At 37.8% G+C, this 22,944-nt stretch overlaps 1 protein-coding gene and 1 long non-coding RNA gene across 9 annotated transcripts in view; one reads left to right on the top strand and one right to left on the bottom strand.

Moving 5' to 3' along the window:
* The window catches only part of LOC132910036 (protein expanded-like), a 119,691-nt gene extending 98,637 nt beyond the window's left edge, over positions 1 to 21,054 (top strand). For 7 of the 8 annotated variants that reach the window (XM_060965421.1, XM_060965442.1, XM_060965452.1 and 4 more), the window contains 8 exons: positions 8,570 to 8,649; positions 13,470 to 13,710; positions 14,379 to 14,654; positions 14,894 to 15,059; positions 15,472 to 15,780; positions 16,038 to 16,316; positions 16,746 to 18,601; positions 19,254 to 21,054. In XM_060965421.1, coding sequence (XP_060821404.1) covers positions 8,570 to 8,649; positions 13,470 to 13,710; positions 14,379 to 14,654; positions 14,894 to 15,059; positions 15,472 to 15,780; positions 16,038 to 16,316; positions 16,746 to 18,601; positions 19,254 to 19,730 — 3,684 coding nt within the window. In that variant the 3' untranslated portion in view covers positions 19,731 to 21,054. The remainder of the gene's footprint in view (positions 1 to 8,569; positions 8,650 to 13,469; positions 13,711 to 14,378; positions 14,655 to 14,893; positions 15,060 to 15,471; positions 15,781 to 16,037; positions 16,317 to 16,745; positions 18,602 to 19,253) is intronic. The other variant, XM_060965490.1, reaches the window with a different exon arrangement.
* Positions 21,055 to 21,157: 103 nt separating this feature from the next.
* Positions 21,158 to 22,924, bottom strand: LOC132910100 (uncharacterized). The gene is made up of 3 exons (XR_009658685.1): positions 22,865 to 22,924; positions 21,551 to 22,111; positions 21,158 to 21,488 (listed from the first exon to the last, which is right to left on the bottom strand). It is a non-coding gene; the product is annotated as an uncharacterized LOC132910100 (long non-coding RNA).
* Between the last annotated feature and the right edge of the window lie 20 nt (positions 22,925 to 22,944).

Raw genomic sequence — 22,944 nt, 5'->3', positions numbered from 1 at the left:
GTAGGTGTAAGCATCAAGTTTATAAAGAGATACAGTAAAGATTTACAGAGTAACTTGTACAGTTTGCTGGAATTTATATATTGATAGTAATAAACAAGAGAGAACAACAATATAATATGTTATATACTATAAATCGATGGAAGTTTTCAAATACTTACGAGTGGTAGCGTATACATCGTTGTATGCTTCTAAAAACTTCAACAAGAAACAATTTTTATTCGAAAAGAAAAAGACGAGGAATCGTAATGATTATTCAAATAAAACACCATCGGGTTTGTCATTCGTTACAGACTGTTACAAACTCGCAAAAGCGAATATATCCTAAATTACCGAGTACAAACAAGAACATTTAATTTCCGTGTTACATACCTCGAAATTTACGAAGCAATGAATCCTCGGGCGGAACGATAATCGTTAATTCTCGTTTAACGTGCTTAAATAATTTTCAACGATTTACACGATCCTGTCGTTCAAAAGAAATAAAAAGGAATATACACGTTATATCGATTACGTCGATGTCGATTCCTTCGAAAGGAAGAAAAAAGAAAAGAAAAAAAATGAAAAAGAAAGAGATTCTGATTTTTATATTCCACGAGACGAAACCTTGAAATATCACAATAATTTCTGAATTTATGTTACGCAACAACGAACGCACCAACCGTGTGGATATACACGCATAACGTGTATACGCGACTGGGTCGAGAGAGCTGGAATGGTACGTTTCGCCGTGGCGCGCTGTACCGCGAGGAATCGAGAAAAAGACGATTTAAGAGTAAAAGAAGCGAGCACGCTCGCGGCGAAAGGAGAAGGGTGCGTAGAAGGCCCTCTTCGGCCAAATTAGCATTTCCATCCGCGGGTGCACGATGGCGGCCGTGGTTTTGCCCCGAGGGTAGCGCTAAACGAGCGTACAACGGCAGTCCTCTTCAAGACGAGTAGCTTCGCAATAGACTCCGGCAACTCGTCGTCACCATCACGGATGCCGGTGTGCGTTGCTTTACTTCTACCTCGGGAGCCCCTGGTATCCCTGTGCAGTTGATGAACTGCCTCTCGGTGCTTGTTTATTGCCGAGATTTTTTAAATTTTCTACAGCCGGTTATCGTACGCTGAACTATACTTTGGTTGCCTCTGCCTGTTTATTACTGATATTTTCTATATTTGAAGCAAGTACGCATCGTACTATTACGCGTACAATTCTGTTCTTATCGTAGGACAAATCAAACTTCTGCTCTTTCTGCACGTTCGATAAATTTCGTAGGTTTCCGACCAAGTTTATCGGACGGAAATGTTTGTCGTATAAATAAAATTTCTATAAATTACATTCGTTTGATTTAGGATATATTCGATCTATAATTTAGACTTGGAAAGCATTAAACTTTAGTACACGTATACATATTTTCTAATTCTTACTTATCACAGGATAAATCGTAGATGAGATATTCCATCCCTTTGGCCACCTCTCATTCTTACTAGCGGCGTATCTTAGATTTTGTGCAGAAAGTTACCAAAGTGCCGAGATTACCATACACGTAGCTGGGTCGTACTTTAATTATTCCATGTCTTTATTTGTTTTTTACTTTCATTATGGGGAGAATTATGGTTTGATTGGACTTTTGCTTTCGAATACTACTATTCATTCTTTACATTTCGTGCAAATGTCGTTAATTCAGTTGTAGTTGAACTGTAGGAAATTCTATTGCTTCTTAATTTCGTTTCTTTTCGTTATTGTCATTGCACATGCAACTAATTGATTATTGTTAAACAAACGTATCTTCTCGTAAAAAATATATCGATAAATATGCTTCTCGCAAGATCCGATCGATTTCTACATGCATTTTTATGCTTAATACCCAACAAATGTTAAATTTAATATATTTTGCCTGTTAGAATTGTTTCTATTATCAAGAGACGAAGCGTACTCTAACAATCATTTATCCATAATTTTCTCGCTTTCTCTTTTAAAATACTCTGATTAAACGCAATTCTAAAATGAATCAACAAGCGATAAAAACCACGTACATCGCGTGTGATCAGAGTTCGTAAAGTGCACTTTATTTGTATGAAAAATCTTTTAATATTGAAATACTTTTAAAAATGAAACAAACAGTTCAATTCCAAAATCACGGACTTTATCCCAATAAACATGCTCGTAATCACACGCTTGTCATCTGCAAATAATCGAATATCCTTGCATCGTATCGCAGTCCTCGTCGTTCTTTTCTGCCCAAAACAATTCCAACAATTCCACGGAGGACAGTTTGTTGCCCCGTTCGGTTAGAACCGCAGGAATTTGTCAATAGCGTGCAACACGTTCGATCGTGGAAGCAGCACGAGCAGGGAGTTGACCAGTGGAAATTACGGATCCAAGGGTTCTTCGAGTGAGAGAATGAGAGAGAAACGAAGAGAAACGGGAGAGAAGGAAACAGAGAGTGCCGCCTCGTGCGATATCTTCGTATCTGCTCGGAGCGGTGGGACCCCCGTTTCGCTAATGACGGTCCACACCAATAACCAATAAATACTGGCCCGGTAAAACCGGGCTACCGGACTACGTGCTTATCTCGAAGGTACATCGGCTGCGAGGATTTTCTGTAGCCATGCGAGAGGTCCTCGGCTATTAAAACTGGGCTCCTCCCCTATCGGCACTTTCTACATTCCAACTTTATACCCGTGACCCGTGACTATGTCTTTCTTTCTGTAATCGAGAAGCGATATCCGAAAGGGAATTTTTGGTCGGAAAAAGAAAGTACGACCGGTGAGAGTATACATCGTTGCATATTCTCTTTCGGCTTGAAATTATTTCATCGATTTTTTTGTTTCTCTGCTCGCAATCAGCGAAACGTTCGACGAATACTAACTCTTTGATATAGTAACGAAAGGACGAAGAATTTGAGATATTGGATTTAGAAAATAATTATTTGTTTACGTTCGAGATTTTTCACACTTTTGGTATCGGACACAAAAAGTACCACCTTTGACTTTTCATAGAAAATAAATAACAATAATTGTGTTACGTACGATGATACTTTAGATACGAATTTTATGATATTGCATGGTGTAAAGCATTTTACGCTCAAGTACTATAATCCTGATTTGAACGATGTCACCGATACAAACATCTAGCTAATACGAATTGTCGATATAAGTCACGAAATAAGGTTTGTCTATCTTCCTTCGATCATTCGCTTTCTTCCTATTCGTCGGCGAGATAATAAAATTTTGCGAATACGTGGCATTAATTCTTTTATTGAATCATTCATTTTATTGAAACCTACGTTAACAACGAACGTGAGATACAATTCATTGGTCGATGTAAAAAATCCTCTTCTCGAACTGTGCGTATGTAAGTACAGTTTCGATGGAACGTCTCATCTACGTACGTAGCTGAGCCAGCGTGTCGCACTTTCGATTTCCATCAACAGTTGTCGAAGACGTCCACTGGGACTTTCACGAGTAAGCTGTCTCCACGTGATCGGATGTCTGATATAATTGGTGAAACGATGTGGATTTGATGTTCGAGTTTGTGTATGCGGGTGTATAAATTTATTTTACACCTGTAGAAGGATTAGCTTCTTTTTGTAGGGTTTATATTGTAAGTCTAAATCTTTATTACCTGTGTATTTCATATATGTATTAGGTAATTACATGCGTTGATCTAATTACTTTGTGTCCTAATTTCTATGCATTGAACTATAATTAGAAAATCTGAATTTTTAATGGTTCGAAAATATAATAAATAAAATAATTATCAATATGATTATGCATATGAAATCTTTGTTATTTATTTAAATACGGATTTTTATGCAAATTAAACCGAATAGTATTTAATTAATATTACTTAATTTTTAATGAACTACATATGTCTACTTTGGATCCCTCATATGCATATTTTTGCATCTTCCATACATTCTGTTCGTCCTCTTAAAATTACTGGAATAAATCCTCTCAAAATACAGAATAATCTTCGATATCTTCTTTCAAAGATTTCTCTCTTCCGTGAAAAAGATTCAGCAATGTTGTTTCGCATGAGTAAATTTGTTCGAAGCACGAAATAATTCTCAGCGTTTTCTTTAAAATTTTGAAGTAGAAGGCGAGTCGTACGTAGCGACGAGGAAGATCCATTGGTATGTGTGTGTACACACTACTGTACACGCGTTATATGTATAAAATAGAATAGAACATGCTGTAGAAATACCTGCAAGTAGGCGATTACCGTTCTCCCCAATGGCTCTTACAAAGTGGCAACACGCCAAGCGTCAAGTAACAGCAGTAGTCAATATCAACAATACGCTCCGGAGAAGCCGTTCCAACACGTTAAATGTAACTGTGTAATCAATTTCATGCTGTCTCTGTTGTATCGAACGCATCGTCTATCGATGGTGGTCATTATCACAAAATTGCAGTTGCGTTGTCTACGAGCGTATCCTCGTTCATTTTCAACGGGATTTCATTTCTACCGTTCAATTCCCTCACGTGGAATGTTATGTTTATTAATCGGTTGTTTTCTATGTTTGGTGTCTCACATTCTCGAAGAATCGAGTCGGAGTTTAACGCATTGAAATTCTACGTTGTGTTACGTTAACGCAATATTTCGTCTGTGTGATTTTTACTTAGTCAGTTCGCATTATGGAACACCATCGAATGTACACGGTGAATATGAGAAGGAATTGCAAGAATTTAATTTTCTTAATTTTATAAAATTTCAAGAAATTGAAGTATCCTACGACAGACTTAAACAGAGTTCCTATTCAGAATTATTACTCTACATCTAGTTTTAGCATCGAATAACTATTTTTCAAAAAACTATGCGTATACCTCGACTCAAAATTCTTGGCAGTATAAAAAAGTAATTTAGACATGTTGTTAATTTAAAACCAAACGCGATAGAGATCGCAGCTTCGTCAAAAATTCCCTAGCATGTGTAGATGCAAAAAAAAAAAAAAAAAGAAAAACAAAAAAGCAAAAATAAAAAGAGGATGACCAATCAAATTCTCTGATAGACAAAAACTTATCGCGGTTCGATAATCAACGCGAATAGCATCTGGCAGAGCTTCAATGTCATTCACGTAATTGATACATGTACGTATATACGTATAACCAGTACGCTACAGACGTGTCTATAGTAGCCTGTCCCTATCGCGTGTATGCAAATTCCCGTGTGTTTGTCCTGGACTCTCAATTTTAGCGGCGACTGTACCCGCGGGCCATCCAGAAATGTCTGTGTACCGTGTAGTAGAAGTAACGTGGCGAAGGGTGGAAGGGTAAAGGCGGAGGAAGGACGAAAGAGAGTCGAAAGAGTGGACGTGGAACAGAAGTGGGAAGATGGAGAGGCATATACCGAGAGGTGGATTAATATTTATGGTTCATAAAATATGCGGATGGAGCCGACGGTATAATTTGCTACGATTTGACCGGAGGGTCTAGGTCTAGACATAACCGAGAAACCCTTCTCGGTTTAATTTTCGGCTACCGAATTTGGAGCGGGCTTCGTTATTGGTACCTGTCTCCCCTCGTTCCGTTCTTCGCCTCTTTCAACCTTCCTTTCCTCTCATCTTCGTCCTCTGTCGTCCTCCACGTTCTCCTCTTCTCGTTTCTTTTTACATTCTTCTGCCTCTCTTGCTCTCTTCGCTTTGCCTTCTCCCTATTCAGGTCTGTCTCTATCCGATGATGTATCATCGGTCAGCAGCCGTACACCTCCTGAAAAGTAAAGATGTATTAGTGCGTTAATACACCTTTACATCCTAATCTCTATGGCTGAAACCCACGAAATCCTTCTGATTGTTGAATTTCAATGGAGGACCGTTGTGATGGATCGAATAGGCGTGTAGGTGTGGGTGAAAAGAAATTAGGAGCGGATCGATGGTCGTAGCTGTATGTATAACGAACTATATCTTATGGAAAAACAGGCTACCGATTTTTGGATATTTTTTGTTTCTATCGCGGACTTATCTCGCAATTTCGACATCATTTTCGCCATCGAAACGGTTCAAAATTTAACTCTTTTTGGAAATTATATATGTGGAAGGAATATAGGAATTATTAAGATTCTCTTAATTAGTGACATACTTATTCGTGTTTAGATATATTTATATCTTTACGCACTGTATCAGATTATTAGGATCTTATACGATTTATTTAAATATTCACTGATGAACGTATACTTGTTTCCATCGTTTATTTTCTCTTCAGAACAACTTCTTGATCGGCATTTTAATTTATCCAATGGAATTTCAGCGCGATTATGTACAGGGATCCTTTATCAAAGGATTATACAGCCATAAGTTGGTCGAAAAAATCTATTTACAAATATAATTGTTACGTAATGTATCGTACCACTAAAAAGTGATAAATTAGCATAATAGATATTATATCGGTACAGATATCAATTTCAGCAAAACATGTACTCAACTTTATACGATTAAATCGTATAAAGTAAAATCAGGAAGATCAATTAAAATACACGTATTCCAACGTAATTTAGTGCAAAATAACGTTACAAACCTCGAATAGTCGGCTACCAACGCTAACAAGAATGAAGAATAATCAAATTCAAAACATATTCCAACATATCGATATCTACGAAAGTTGCGAAACGGATGAAAAAAAAAATGGTGGTCCCAGTGAATTATACCAAGTCCGATGGATTTATCTTGTTATGAACCTTCGAATTCCGCGATCTCGAGCTGTACCGACTGAAATTCACAGATCCACGGCCGAGTTTAATCCCAATTCTCGATGGAACAGGCTACAGTAGCTACTGTGCTTGAAGACGCGTGGGCCGGAAGGCACGCGTGGGCATATTCACGATTTGGTGGTTTCTGCCCACACGTTACGACGATTTTTCTTTCCTCGTCACAGTTAAGCTTGATTCCTAGCTACATGCACGTAACGAGTGACGTTCAAGCGACGATTGCAATTAGTGAAAAATGTTCTGTACGTTACTCGAAAATCATTCGCTATCGTTTAGTGAATTAAAAATATTTACTCGGGTCGTTGTATTAGGTTTAAAACGGTAATACAATTTCTTTACAAGAAAAACGCTGGTAACTATACAATAACGCGAATCTTTTTAATCTACAATGAACGTTTAAGTAACATTCCGATCCATATACTAATTGTTTCATAAAAGGATCAAGACTTTCACAGTGTAACACGAGAGAAACTCGAGCAAGCGCGCGATATACTATAATTTCACGTGTAACGTAATTGTCGATACGTTTAATATCCTGAACGTTTAAGGTATGTGTATTTCTCATATGTGATAGAAAACCAGAAAACTAGAAACGTAGAAAACCACGAAGATAAAAGAAGAATTATACTTTCGATCGTTCATTCCAAATCCCTTATTATTTTATTACTTTTATTACTATTATACTATTTTATTACTAGACCAAAAGTTAAGTACGAATCTGAGCTACGAATAAGTAAATTAAACGCTTGACCGTGCTGTAATCGGGAAACTAAAAAATTTCACTCTCCCCGTCGATTAATGTCTTTTAGTTCGAACCTCCTAATGCGTAGGAAAGTTAAAAGAAAAATGGCAAATTCGCGTATCAACATTGCCTATCTCGATTTTAATACATAAATTCTATAAATGCCATCTGTGTGCCGTGTTCCTTACGTTTTAGCGAAAATCAAGTTTTAACGTTCGCGAGCAACTCTTCGCGACGGAATAAAATGAGAAGGTTCGGTCGTCGAGTCGACCGAGAGTGAAGATTTCTGCAACGGTTCACGATCCGGACGAATGCGATTGTTAAATACAAAACGATCTCGAGTATTATCGATTCACCGAGCGAATAATACGAGTAGAGTCTTTTGTTTGATTTAGTTGATCGACGCGTCGTGTCGCGTTACTTATTCTAGTTCGCGGGGAAACAATTTAATTATGAAAACAGATCATTGTCTTGGTTACCAGTACTGCCTAGAAGGTATAGAAAAGTTGGATTATGGCTAATAGGATGAATTCTGTGTTGATTCAACGTGTTCATGTTACAACATTCTAGGATACACGGTCACTAGAATATACGCACTGACGTTAAAATGCAATTTGTTTACAACGTTCATGGAATATAAGTCACCAGAGATTCACAATTGGTACGCAAAATAAGACCGATTTTAGGATTTTAGGATTTACGACTGAAATTTTATGATACAATTTATCGAGTGATTGCTCAGACCGAGGAGCAATTAGAATACGAATAATAAATTTATGAAATATTTCGTGTTATTTCAAATTTGTTTCGTACATTGTTTGATAAATTTATTTAATTAGAACTCGTACAATTCCTTTTTGTAAATATAAATTTTAATATTTCGTTTAGAGCAAGTAAGGTTGGAGTTAGTTTGAATGTAGCGGAAGGTAAAAATGAGTAAAGTGCAGCGTAAAGGTTACTATCAAAAATTAGTAATCACAAAGGTTAATTACCGTGGGTCATTGAAATATTGTAATCTGCGAGAGTAATATTTGGACGCTGTAGTAAGAAAATTATATGATAAAACAGAATATAGAAAATATAAGTAACCGATAAATATGGTAAAAGTCGATCTCATGACACCTTTATTTCATGATTTTCAGGGCTTAGACAGCAGCGGCAGACCAGCTTTCGTCCTCTACTTTCGCGTTCGCTACTACGTCGACACACCATTGCTCCTAAGGTAACGCTTACACATAGATTTCTCAATAGGTAGTCACATTCTGCCGGTTTACATAATCACTATGCCAATATCAGCTAATATCAATACTAACTTCACCTCTATATTACCTAACGCCATTCCTAATACCTTTTAATTCGTTCTAACATTCAAGTCACAGCACGAACCCAACTATATACATACGTAATAAGGTAGAGTTAATCGTGTCATCTAAGCTTTGAAATTTTAACATTGCATTTTGAAATTTCTACGGAATGATCGAGTTTGTTGTATATTTTGAGACATTATTAGTCTTTAACACGGTAATGGAATACAGTAAGAAAATGATTCCATATGGTTACGGTTAAAATGGATACTAATAAAAGGAACAACAAAATACCTTTCAAAAATGAAGAAATTCAATTATTTTAATTAAGATTAACGCGAACGAACTCTTTTCCTTTCGACGTGTACAAGTTATCCTATCTCGTAGAAAACTATGTCGAACTGTCGGTATACGCGATATATCTCGTTGCTTATCGTGTCGCCAGTAACGAGTTAAACAGTCTGTTTTCAAACGTAGATCCCTTGAAAATTTTTCATAATGGAATTTAGCGGACCACATGACAAATTACTTGGCTTCACTGAAATATCTTTCTGACCCAAGTAACTCTACCTTGGTCTATCGAATCGAATCGAATCGTCATTCGAGGTCCGTGAGGGAGGGAATAAAAACTCCGGTAGTCGGATCCACGCTACGTTGGCTGACAAATTATTCACTCGAAAGAGGCTGGCCACTGGTAGGGAGCTAAATTAGTCGAGAACGCTCCGGCTATCGGACAGGCCCCCAAATGGATTGCAGAATTAATCGGAGTAATTAGCGTTTCGCTTCAAATACTACCCTGGTGCCATCGTAGCTGGCTAAACAGCCAAACCCACGTAGTCCACCGGATCTCTATATCTCTTTTTTCTTTGCTTCCTTCTAGCCTCGATCATAAGGATTCCTGGTTTTCCAGCGTCCTCAAGATCGAGGAAGAGAGAAATAGTTGATACATAGACGATAGATGAGGATGTAACAATAAGTTGAAGCACGAGAAAACAAGAGAAGAGTAAGAGAAATGAAATTTCACACTGTTGAACGCATGCAGAATGTTTCAGTATATTCAGTATTATTCAGAATATTCGGTAAAAAAAAGTACGAACTAATGGAGCAGGAGGAGACAGGGAACGACGAGAGAAATATTTTACATCTAATAGACACATGTTCGTTCTCGCTTTAGTTTCTACGAACGAAGATTCTTAGAGTGTGGATTTTTTAGCGTTGGAAGGCAAGCAACGCGTGATATAGTTATTGTCTTCGTGAATTGTTCGTAAAGCTCTGAATAATTAATATTTGAATAATACGTTTCATAATATCAGCTATTACACATGCGTACCGTTATAAATCTGACAGGATTGAACTGTATCATCAACGACGTTTTAAAAATACCAGTCCAAAAACTTGCATTTTTATGAATCGTAATTATCAAACTCCTTTGTAATTTCATTTTCCAGTATATTTCATTTTGTGTTTTGCTACAAGTATGAAGATTACCAGAGGTACCAATGAGATATACTACATAATACGTAGATGGATATAACTGTATACGTATGCTGTTACTTCCTGTCATAATTGGGAGAATATTATAGATAATATTATTATATTAACTGGTGTTAAAATTTATAGCGTAATACGAGTTAAACAATACATTCCCAGATAGGCAATATGAACATGTATAACCCGTTACTTGTAATTTTACAGAAATCTCACGGAAGCGATTAGACGGATTGTTCATCCGCTGTCGTTCAAAATTTATATTGTCAAAGCTTCTTAATTGTAGTAGAATGATTAAACGCATCGGACAAAAAGAGATTGCAAAGAATTGAGGAACACCATAATGCCACAATATACGTTGTACATTTGTATTCACATAATTATGTTGTAGTTACTTATCTTGTAGAAAACTTAACTAGTTGATGTAAATTGTCAAAGAAGCGATTAATTCATCAGAATTAACGTTCGTACGAGAAATACCGCGGAATACGTTTAAAAATCATTTGTAGGAATTTAGGATGATAAAATCAAAATAATAAATTTCTATCAGATTTAGATTAGAATTTACGTACTAAAGCCATCTAGGCTCTCCTTGTGCACTTCTCTTTTTAATCCTAAAACACCCTATATATAAGAATCGTTCTTCTCAAAGAGAAAGAGAAAGACAGGTGGGTGGTAAATAAAGAATAAGAAAGAAAGCAGGAAGGAAAAGAAAAAAGGGTGGCTCGGATCTCCCTCTCACGAAACGAAATCTCGACTCCTGTCCGGTAGCTAAGTGCTACCTACTCTTGTAATTATAAATTATTACGTGGCGCGTGATAGATAGACCGTACGCATTAAATGAAAGCATTCGTCCCGGTAATTATACCGATCCGTAGTTGCTTTCTGATTTCCACTCGAAACCCGTGATTTACATCCAGCCACGCCGCATTCACCGCACGTCCGCGTCGACGAGGGTTTAATTCGTGAAAGGACCAACATGCTTGGAGGACGATCGAACACTCCGGTCGACCTTTCGTTAATTCTTCCCTTGCTCGGATCATTTTTGTTAATCTTTTTCATCGCATCTGCCAACTTGCTTTCCGTTTGATTCGTCTGGAGATTTCTAACCAGTTACATGCTTCTGCTGTATTTCTTGCGTTTCACGTGGAAATTGCGCCTTCGCGAGATATAGTTACGTATATTACGTGTTGAAGTTTTTCACTAAAATTATGGTTCTTGAAGATCCCTTAAGAGATACCTCTGCCAGAGTAATATTTCCACGATGACGTTTGAACAAGAAATTATTAAACAAAATTAGATTATTGAATTCGAGAAATTCTATCGCGATGCCAAGTCCGCTGAAACGTCTGATAACAGATATCTTTCCCAGAAAATTGAATTAGCTTGAATCGATAGTATCCCTGATTTCGCAAAGTTCGAAGAACCGTGGAAGATTATTAAATGCGGAGAATTAAACTTAAGCACGCGAATTTAGGAGTTCGCGTTATACAGCTTTACGGGGTCGATATCGTTATGCGTAACACGTACAAAATATGTCGAACGTGACGTTGCGAATCTCCAAGGATTCAAGCGCTAGGAGCGCATTGTTTATCATTACGGGAAATTGCATGACGATGTGTCTTTCGGCACAGGTCTCCACGACTAGTTTCTTGAAAGTGGATCTACGACGTAACCCAAGAACAGTCTATATTCGCAAGGAATATAATCTCACAATTCATATTTTCTGTTTGAATATACCAGCGCGTTGTTTGAAACATTTTCTTTTATATCCTTTTTGCAATATGTCCTTTCGTGCCAAGATTAATTCCACGTTACGTTGTCCCTAGAGACGAATCGATCTAAATTTCGAATAAATGCAGCAGCGTACAAATCTCCTAGATTCTGTGCAAGCGTCTGCGTCTCAATGCGAAGCATTTTTATTGGATTCAAATCCGGCAATTGGACAGACTATTTCATAACTGGTTTTAGTTTAATCTTTTAGTGTTCTAAATGCTAGTTGACGACATGGACAGCGTGTCTTGGGTCATTATCTACCTGACAAACCCAATTCTGGGGCACGTAATTTGTCGCAAAAGTTCTTCGCTACGTTTAAAGATACAAGACGATTCGTTTGCAGTGTTTGCAAAAACATGTACGAGAATTATCGCAACACTGGCGAAGATCTTCTGTACTGGATCTTCTTACGAACAACAACTTAAGATTAACGTAATGTTACGTGATAGCGCATATTTTTCTTTTCTATTTTCAACACCCGATAATTATGCTATTACACTGTGTATGTCTAGATGACTGTTTCGATATCACGTCTTCCGGCATATGGTAAATCGTGGATTTTGTTGCAGTTATTCTTTGTAGCCGTAGAGGGACTCTGATTTCGTTATGTTGTATCAATTAGCTAATGAGAATTCCTGGATCACATGATGTGTGTTTCAATTAAGGCTCGTGAAATATCATGTTTTTCGATTAGCTTTCGCAATGGCTGAATTACATAATCTCTGCGTGCCTCCGATTTGTTAATATTATTAATACTTGAAAAGATTGTTTTGTAATATATGTATCTGTGTATCGAGGCAGCGGACGATTCGAAGCTAATTAGTTCCTTATTTCGTTGTTATTATATCGTATAATAGATCGTGTTCGCTAGTCGTACAAAGTTTTGTAAATAATTATTTTTATGGCACAACTACCGTCCAAGGTTACACGTAACCGTGACACTGTGTTGTAATAACCTGATCATACATTAGTTTGGAAAGTTGTGCCGCAAGGTGTCTGACTTTCGTATTTTGTATTTATATATGTATCTATGTGTTTTATGGCGAGTCAGGTGATTTATAGCAAATTCGAGGAAGCGCGTAGAATGTAACAAAAAGTAGTTTAATCATCTTTCAACTATTGTCTAAATGATAATCGAGAGAATAGAATAAGGACGTACAAGACGAAACGACGAACCAAGCAAAGTTTTAGCTCGAGATTTGTAATATCGTCTTCGTTTAAATAATTAAACTTTACATAACATAATCTTCCGTTTTTTGCTTATTTCCTTATTAACAAATTTTATGACTCTTTATACCGCGTCTAGTCATCGTAGAACTACTCGTAGAACAACTTGGATCACGCAAATTAATAGAAAGAACTTGTTCTCAATGTGTAGTTTCTTGTAAAGAAAGAAAAAAAAACTCGCTCGATAATTAAAGATAGTTAATCACGTAGAACAAAAACGAAGCTAACCGGTTGATTATCATTTCAGCGATGAAACGACGCGCCACCACTATTACCTGCAACTGCGCGACAATGTTGTCAGGCATGGCGGTGGGGTGGAGAACCTCCATCCTCACCATCCCTTACACGAACCATCTATCGTTACGCCCTTGCTCACACTCGCGGGTCTTGCCCTACAAGCCGATCTTGGCGATTACTCCGAAGAACGACATAGGCCACACGCAGGATCTGTGGGATACTGCAAACCCACGGACTACCTTCCGCCACACGTAAGTATTTCATTCATATTTACCGACCTCCTTAGTTAGAATGGTCTACCTGTTACTTTAAAACTGACAGGAATCGAAGTTTTATCGTTTCCCTCGTCCCATCTTTGCTTTTCTTCGTTCAATTTAAGATATGCAGTTATTATTTCATAAAAGCTCATAAAACTAGACTGCGAATATTTATGCAATTTCACACTTTTACTATGAACGTAATTGAAGAAAACGTATATTTGTTTCATGTAATAAATATCGTAATAACTAATCTACGTCGAATACTTCGTACATTTTCGTCCTTCGAGTTTCTGATAAATACGTAAGAAGTCCGCAATCCGAATAGATAATGAGCAATTAACTGACAAACTATTTTCTCCTGTAGCGTATTTGAACAAAAAAAAAAAAAAAAAAGAAGATAGCAAAAAAGTAGAACGTAAATCTTCGATACTCTATAGATAATTAACATTTGTTTTTCTACGAATCAACCGCTGGAATGTAGACCTATCCCAGGCGCTAATATCTCGACCGTAAAGGCCATTAGATACTGGCTGGAAAGTTTAATTCCAACGCGTTTACGTGTTATAGTTATCGTCTATGAATGAGTGCGCGTTGTAATTTGTGGAAGCGGTAGTTATTGAATTTTCATTTAAACGTAACGAATGATTATGTTGGATTAGATGTGCCTCGAGTCAAATGTGCTCGCTGTGCTTGCGGCACAGCACAGGGACAACCGAGGTTTATCGAGGGAGGAGGCAGAACTGCAATACATCCGGGAGGCGGTGCTGCTGGAGGCGCCGCTCAACGCTCACCTCTATCGGTTACGAAGAAGCAAGAACGAGGCAGGTCCGGGACGCATACTCCTTGCGATTTGCGCTCGCGGGGTGCGAGTCTACGCTGAGGAGGAAACACCGCGTGTCTTCGCCTGGAACAACATCGGCAAACTTTGCTTCGACGTTAGTTTTATGCTTTGTGCGATGCATCGAGTTATAGTTTGTCCTCTTTTCACTGTTTTTATATTTATGAAAATCATCCAAATGCGACACGTTATTTGTTAAAGTAACGTATCAAAGATTATAATACTCTTTTCTTTTTTTTTTTTTTCTTTTTGTACCGAAGAAATTTATCAAACTTGTTCGATCTACGTGAGATATCTATATCGGAAATCTTTTAATTTGTTGCATTTCTATTGCAGCGCAAGAAGTTTGAGATACGCGCAGTCGATCAGCCGGACAAGCTCACCCTTTACAGTGGATGCGATGATAAAAGCAAATTGCTTCTGGGACTCTGTCGAGATACCCATCAGTTCTCCATGGCCATAGCACCTAGAGTAAATGAAGCGAAGAGGCGAGAAGAGGAAGGTCGGTTGGACGAAATTTATATTGTTCAAAATTAATAGCCTTTGTTCTTTTTACCAATCTTATTGATAAATTTATAAAAAGTCATTTTCAACTGTCCAAGTACACCTGTTGTCACGACACGATTCGGATTTCTTTTGTCATATTTCGTTGGTTTCTTCTTTTCTTGACGATTTTATATTTAAATTTGTATTCTCTTCTCGTTCTTTATCTATGATTAAATATTTATCTTGATCGAATTATCTATCTTGAATCGAATCGAATTCCAGTGACGTCTACAATTTGATTAGTTAAAACTTGTATTAATTTCAAATTAAATGTAGTCAAATTTTAATTGGTATAACGTTAAAAAGAAATCTCTTTGATACGAAGCTGCAGTCTTATCTCAAAATCAATGTTCTCTTTTTGGTTTCAGAGAGGAAAGTACTTCGCGACTGTTACATGTATCCTGCCCGGTGCAAGCTGAGTTTAACAGCACGTGGGGCGCGCGGTGACCAACGAATTTCTGTTATCTCGAGCACGTCGTCCAACACGACTTCTGGAATTGTCAGCGACCGGGTACACAGCGAGGATGAACCAGACACGGCGCCCGCCTCGACCGAATGTTTGCCACGTCTTACTGAAAATACTTCATACTCTGGTATTCAGTGCGGTGTTGTCAACGGCTCGAATGCAAACGTCGAGGATCGTTCCATGCCGTCCTCTCCAGTCTCCACTGTGGATGGTAAATTTATTTCCTCTTTACGAATATAGAATTTACAAGGATTGTATCATATAATGATAAACATAATAAGAATTATGTGCATAACCGTAACAAAATTTCGAAGGTATGTTTTATGGGTAAAAATGAGGAGACTCAAAAATGTAATTGTTTCTTCGTTTAACATTTAACTCCTTTAAAGAATTTTGTAAAATTATTTTTTTTAATTTATTTTAATATACAAACATATACAATCTTACAAACTACCACACGAATTACAGAAGTTGATGGTACAGACAGCACTCCTACAACGGCTGCATTGCGATTGACATCGAACGCGGCCACGGCGGCTGAGGGGTCACAATGTAGCAGCAGCTGCAGCACGGTCGTGGTTGTGAATGCACCTGCTGGTGGACCGCCGCGAATGCGGCGTACATCCGCGACTTCCAGTCTGGAACTCGGTTATTCGCATACGGCACAGAATTCAGCGGTTTCGTCAGAAACTGCTAGCTTTCCTGGAGCCATTTACGACAGGTGCAAAAAAAGTGGCAAATACGCGGGTGAGTTTTACAAAAAATTATGTATACCTTCAGATTAAAAGAATATAGCAAGATCTTAAAATATACAATGATATTTATTCAAATAGTAAAAGTACGAGGGAACTTAACTATTTGTTAAACATACACCTTATATCTTGATAAAACGTTGACAATAATTTCGATAATTTAGATTTGGAAAAAAGTATTTTAAGGTCGTCTCTTTTTAAATTCTAGAATTTTTATCTCTGACTTACATGTATATACTGCAATTTTTCCTACGATCATTTTTATTCTACTAAAAAGTCATAAATGTGTTAGTTAACTAATTAAGTACCATACCATATTTGCTTCGCAGGATATTTGGTTAAACTAAACAAATATCAATAATTATTTTACATCTCTACCGATTATGATGTTAATTTTGTACTACACGACATATTTCCTTTTCAGGTACTGACATTGCTAGTGAAACTAGTGGGGTATATACCCTCAGAAGTAGTGAGATGCAGGATGAAAGAATGGGAGATTTATATTCACCTACCGGTGACGCCAACGGATCTTCTACAGCGAGCGACGTGTGTGCCTTAAGTTCTGTTCAGTCTACGACTGACGAGGCTTCTGTAACATCTGGTTTTTATACCATACACAGTGGTCTTAGATCCGAGACAAGCGACGTGTATACAGAAGACGTTGGTACCGAAGATCAGGAACCTATTTACAGCGTCTGCAAAGGTGATGAGGACGTTAGTAACGTTGTTTCTACCATGACGGGAGCTCTGGATCAGCAGCTCGAAGATTCTAGATCACGCAGTAATAGCATACTGAGCGCAGGAAGCTTCAGAGGCGATGGTAGTGACCCTTCCAGCGTTGGACCTCTTTTGTCAGCCGATGAACTTTCGGATTTAATAGTTGGACGTTATCCTCCTCGAAAGACCATTAGCAATTCCATGGACTCTGATTGCGACTACGTTACTATGCCCCCACCACCTCCGCCACCAAGAACCGATAGCGACAGGCAACTTCCTCCACCTCCTCCTTACCCAGTAAGCATGGATTACGCAACGATAAACTCGCCGCGACCCAATATATCCGACATCGAAAGGGAACCTCCGCCTCCACCACCATATAATGCTACTCGCGGCGAGTTCGTACCTCTGCCACCACGAAGAACTGATCCACCACCACCGCCACCTTATACTTCACCCAGGGAAAGAATTCAGATACCACCGCCTACGCCTCCAAGAAACGACGCGGTAACACCCAGAGAACCACCACCTCCACCGCCTTACCCCGAGGTTTCGGAGGTCACTCGACAGGAAGCAATTTCCAAATTGTATCCAACGACGAGCGAAGAAATTGTATCGAGGGTGACATCCACGAAAATACAAACGGGTCTAGCAAACAGCAAGATGAACGCCACTTTGACTGCTTCGAAGACCATCAACGCCAATCAAGTCAATGTTAATGACGTTGCTTCGGTTGCCCCGAAACCACCACCTAGAATTCAACCACCCACTTATCCCGGTGACAAAATGAAACCTACGCCAGTTCACGCTCCCGTAGCGGCTCTTGTCGTTGGACCGAATAATTACTTGGACGTACACGCTTCACGAGGTGGTCCGGTTTTGTTGCCTTACTTAACACCACCGCCGCCCCCGCCACCCCCTCCTCCGCCAATGGTTCATCCCAGACAACCTCCACCGCCACCACCCAGCTTAGCTACCGTTTACACCAGTCAAGTTGCGAGGTCGCAGATCGAACAATATAAGCAACAACTGTATTCGGATGTCGATTACGTGATGTTTCCTCTAAAAGATCCCGCGGTGTCGAAGCAAGAGTACATCGACGCGAAACAGGGTTCGCTTCTGGCGGCCATGGCTGCCTATCCTCCTCCTCCTTATCCTTCTTTTAACAATAAATCGTTAGTAATGTATCGTAGCACACCATACCTTCCTGGTTCCTCGTTCTCATCACCCACGAAATACGCTTCGAATCAAAACCTTAGTAGCAGCGACACAAGTTCTAACAATTACTTACCGCATAGTAATCTGAGTAGCCATTACGCTGCTAGTACAAGCTCGCTATATAGTGGAGCTACTTGTTCGTCGGCAGGCAGTCAGAGTCTTAGGCGCGAACCACCAGCCCCAGCTCATCCCCACACGCTCCACGCGTTCTCTAGAACGAGAAGCGACGAGAACATTTTGAAGTGTTTCGATTCGCCTTCCAGTACCAAGCTGCAGTCTCTGCCGCAGTTGAAGCATCGTCGACTTCCGCCACCTCCGCCACCACCACCTTACGAAATACAGGTATTGTATTCTAACACACTATCCTGTTGTTATAGTATAAATTACTGCTTTATTTTTTAAATAAGATTGGGTTACTATTTAATGGTAAGAATATATGTGTTCTGTATCGTATGGCAATTATTATGAACGTTACGTAGCAACATACAATATGAAAATTACAGGGAAACCATAATAAGTTACATTTCCGTTTTATAAAAGAATAATTTTAAAATTCAACACCAAAATTATCTTTTCATTTGATTTTATTATTAAATATGTATCTTTGCCACCCTCTTGAGCATTTGAAAAATGCTAATAATATTAGTTATGCAGGTTGCTATTAATGAAGTTAAACTAACACAACAGTCGAATTAATATTATTTATCACCTGCATATTATTTATCAGATTATTTCCGTCTTCAACAATTTCATGTTAAAATAGTTCATTTTAGACACCAAGTAATATAAAAGTGGAAAAATGAATAAAAATGGATTTATCATATATTTCCCATGTGGTCTTGATATATATCCTGAGACTATATACTCTTCAGACCGAATATTCTTTCTATGAATAAAAGAACAAGATATCTGTTGCCGATATAAATATATCAGACACAAATTCTAAACAGTTTCGATGTAAGTGTTTTATTTTAACTGTTTTACTTATTTGCAGAACCTCGAGAAGAATCAACCACTTCCATCCGCCTCTTCGTCATCTTCTTCCCCGAAGAAGACGTCGAAAGCAACCACGATGGAAGAGCGCGAAGAAGGTAAAGAAGACGGAATGTTGGACATTCGGACGCTTCGCGAGAAGAGTCGTAACTTGGACTTGCCGCTGATATCGGCGTTATGTAACGATCGGTATTTATTGAAGCAGACGAAAGCATTCGTGATGCCAAAGCATCCTGCTGAGACGACTTCTTCAACGTCTACGAAGAACGGTGCGAGAAGTAGCAATGGTGGAACATCCAGCAGAAATAAATACCCGGTTAGCGGTCTTTCTACGACGCAGATCACCAAACCCCCGAGGAAATCATCGACGAGTACTCACAAACACCCCGCCGAGGTGAAGGGCAACGCTTACAAGGTGACGAATTCGACAGGCATGTCAGCTGTCAAAAAGGATTCTACGAGGGCGTCGCATTCGTAACAGGAAACGAAGAAGAAAACAAAGGGGTTTGCCGCTCTTGCGACATTATGCAAATTATATTATTATACCTCGATGAAAGTGCATTCCACGGAACTGTTCAAACGATTCCACAAGTATAATGCTTTGTCCTTGAAATACACGGGCAGCAAGGCGAAGAAAAAGGTTGTTCTAACGCCTTAGGTACTTATATAGCGTTTCTACACAAACCGTGCTTCTTCAACTCAGGGTGCCATTTTATCATTTACGATTCTTCTGTTCGACGCGAATACTCAAGGAAGGAAAGAAAGAAGTCCGATGATAGATTAGACCTTCGGGAAAGTGTAAACACGGGAACGTCGAAGGTGTCCATTATGTAATATCTCTCTTCTTATCTAATTTCATTCTTATGATCTCTCTTGATATTCCTGGAAAATTGTACTTCTTTGCAAACAAAGCTTTTCTTTCGTACGTAGAATAGTTGAAATACACACCAGTAATGAAAATGTCCATTAAGTTTCTTCGTTTTTGCTCAATTAAGCGGTTAGCGCGAAATGAAAGAAAAAAAATTGAATGCGAATGTTTTGTAAATCTGAATAACGGCGAAAGAGCGAGAAAAACGTTCTTGCGTATACTTTATCTCATACTAGAGCAACGATTTTCGTAGGTACTAATTACACAGATATTTTTATACTGTGAACGAAAGTAGCTACGAGTACTGTAACTAGTTGACTTCCTTTTTGATGTTTACGAAAGTAATATTTATTACAATCCAGGTGATGCTGATAATTTTTTTTCTACTTTTTTTTTTCGTTTTAATAATTCAATCAGTGCTCGCTTTGTGACACTTTCTCTATCGATGCGTTTTTGCGTGTACGTAACTGTAAGTGTAGTCGTATATTTAGGAGAGTTTAAGCATTAAGTAAGTATATTCGGTGAGAAAAAATATTTGTTCCTTCCTCAGCGACTGAACATTGTTATAAAAAGGTTGAACGGATTCTCCGATTATGACAACCGAATATCGCGAGAATACGTTGTTAAATAGAAAATGTTTATACTGCACTACAGAACGCGTACTACAAGATAACACATGTGACAATTAACGTTGTACAAGATTTGCGTGAAAGTGAATCTTTTGAACATTAATATCTTAGATCATAGCGTAATGGGTAATAATTTAGTTGTATAAGTTGACTTATGTTAATTAATATTAAATAATAATATTACAACATGACCCATGTCTGTAAATAGTATTTGAGTGAAATCATAGGACTTGTTGTAGTCGAAAACCTCATGTATGTACCACGCGCCACCTCAGCTACGAATAATAAACTTTTTTTATAATGAAGATCGTTACGAAAAAATGCTTTGTGTTGACTATGTGAAATTAAGAAAACTTCATATTACCTTTTATTACACAATTTACAAAAATTCGCTTACAATTGACTTACAGTGACTTATGAAAATATTCCAACATTTTTCATAGAAATTTATTGATATTTCTTTAGCATTGTAATAGGACACAACTATCGTGACTATGTTGGTAAAATTTCAAAACGATTCGTAAATTTAAATGCAAGTAACCAGATATTTATTGCAAACATATATTTCATAAAAAATTAACATAGTACTAATTAGCATTAATAATGACCTTGAACATGTAACTAATGCTAAAAATAGTCTCACTAAATATTCGCGCTTATCAATATAACGAATGATTTATTGTTCAAATACTTTTGTAATTTTGCAAACTGTATGTTTGCAATAAATATCTTGTAACTTCTATATACATTTCCAAATTCGTTTTTAACTTTATCAGTATAATCATGACAATAGTGCGTTACAGAAATTTTAAAATATTCTGTGTACCATACAATAAATCAATTCATGAAAGATTTCTCTAGTGTAAACGTTTAAATAGTTTGGTAAGCTATCAATATTGTGTATTAAAATCATATAAAACAAAACTAATTATCTTATACGATAACATCATAAAAACGAATACCATACAAAATCATACTAACATCATAAAAACTATTGTGTTACATCTACTCGTGACTTTAGGGAAAATATGAGTGGGTTGGTTTCCGTGAAATGCTGAATCAATGTGCTCACCGGAGACCGCGAAGATTGAATCGATTACTTTCGTAATTCAAAACGGTTGCTTATTCAAAGATTTGTATTTTTCGTTCAAAATTAGCCGGTTGGGACAGCAAAACGATATTTCTCGAAAATTAATAAATATTCTGCTTCGAAAACTCTTCTTCGCTCACGATTTTCAGCTCTTGTCCGTTTCTTTCTAGTTCTAAAATCCCTTTTCTTGATCATTCTGGCCCAAGGGTGGGTGGAGCTCCGCACCGCCTGTCGGTGTCTTATTTTCTTTGGTTGGCAAAGACTTTGTCCTGCTCAAAAACGAGTGCAAAGTGGTTGAGAAAAAAATAACGCGAAGGCGAGACAGCACAATGCTCTAAAAAGTTTATACGAATTACTGATAATGAAATATCGTGAGTAATAGAACTGCTAATTCGATACGGTTCACAAAAAATAACCAAAAGTTAACAAAGTATCTATCTGAGATATTTTTTTCTCATATCCTATCGCCCTTGGTAAATATTTTAACAATATACATTTTTCCATTTGAGTATGCAACTGGTCAGTTTATATTTCATTCCCGGTTTATAGAAGGTGTCTCCTGGTAGAATTGTCGGAGCTAAATTCATATTAAAAGCAATTCACGCGATAGTGCAACGAGTGTGTGTATATTAAAATTATCATTCCTGAGATTCAAATACAGTATTGCCCCGTAAATTGTCCCAAGCTTTGAGAACTCTATTCGTTTATAATTTAATTCTTTGTTCACAGATAGCGTTGCGAGTTCATCTACGCAGCGCGATCACAATGTCTCAAACATTCGATTGACTTTCTCCCAAGACACATTCTCCAGTTGATAGTTCGTTGCCTTGACACATACAAGCGAAATTCTTTCAATATAGTTTTTCGTAATTCGATAGCCCTACGAAAAAGTAACTTATTAAGTAAAAGCATATGCCTGATAGTTGTAAATGATACCGCACGCTTGAATCCATACATATTGAAAAGAGACTAAGTCAGATAATATTTAAAACGATAACAATAAAGCAAACGTATTAAGTACATACCTTCATCAATACTACACATGCCAGGCAACGGCCGCGTGACACGGTATATATAAAGGTTGCAACCTTTTACTCGTTCTTCA

The sequence above is a fragment of the Bombus pascuorum genome, chromosome 1, assembly GCF_905332965.1.
Source record: "Bombus pascuorum chromosome 1, iyBomPasc1.1, whole genome shotgun sequence".
Taxonomy (NCBI): Eukaryota; Metazoa; Arthropoda; class Insecta; order Hymenoptera; family Apidae; genus Bombus; species Bombus pascuorum.
Note: the sequence above shows the minus strand (reverse complement) of the source record. Positions and strands in the feature narration are given on the sequence as shown.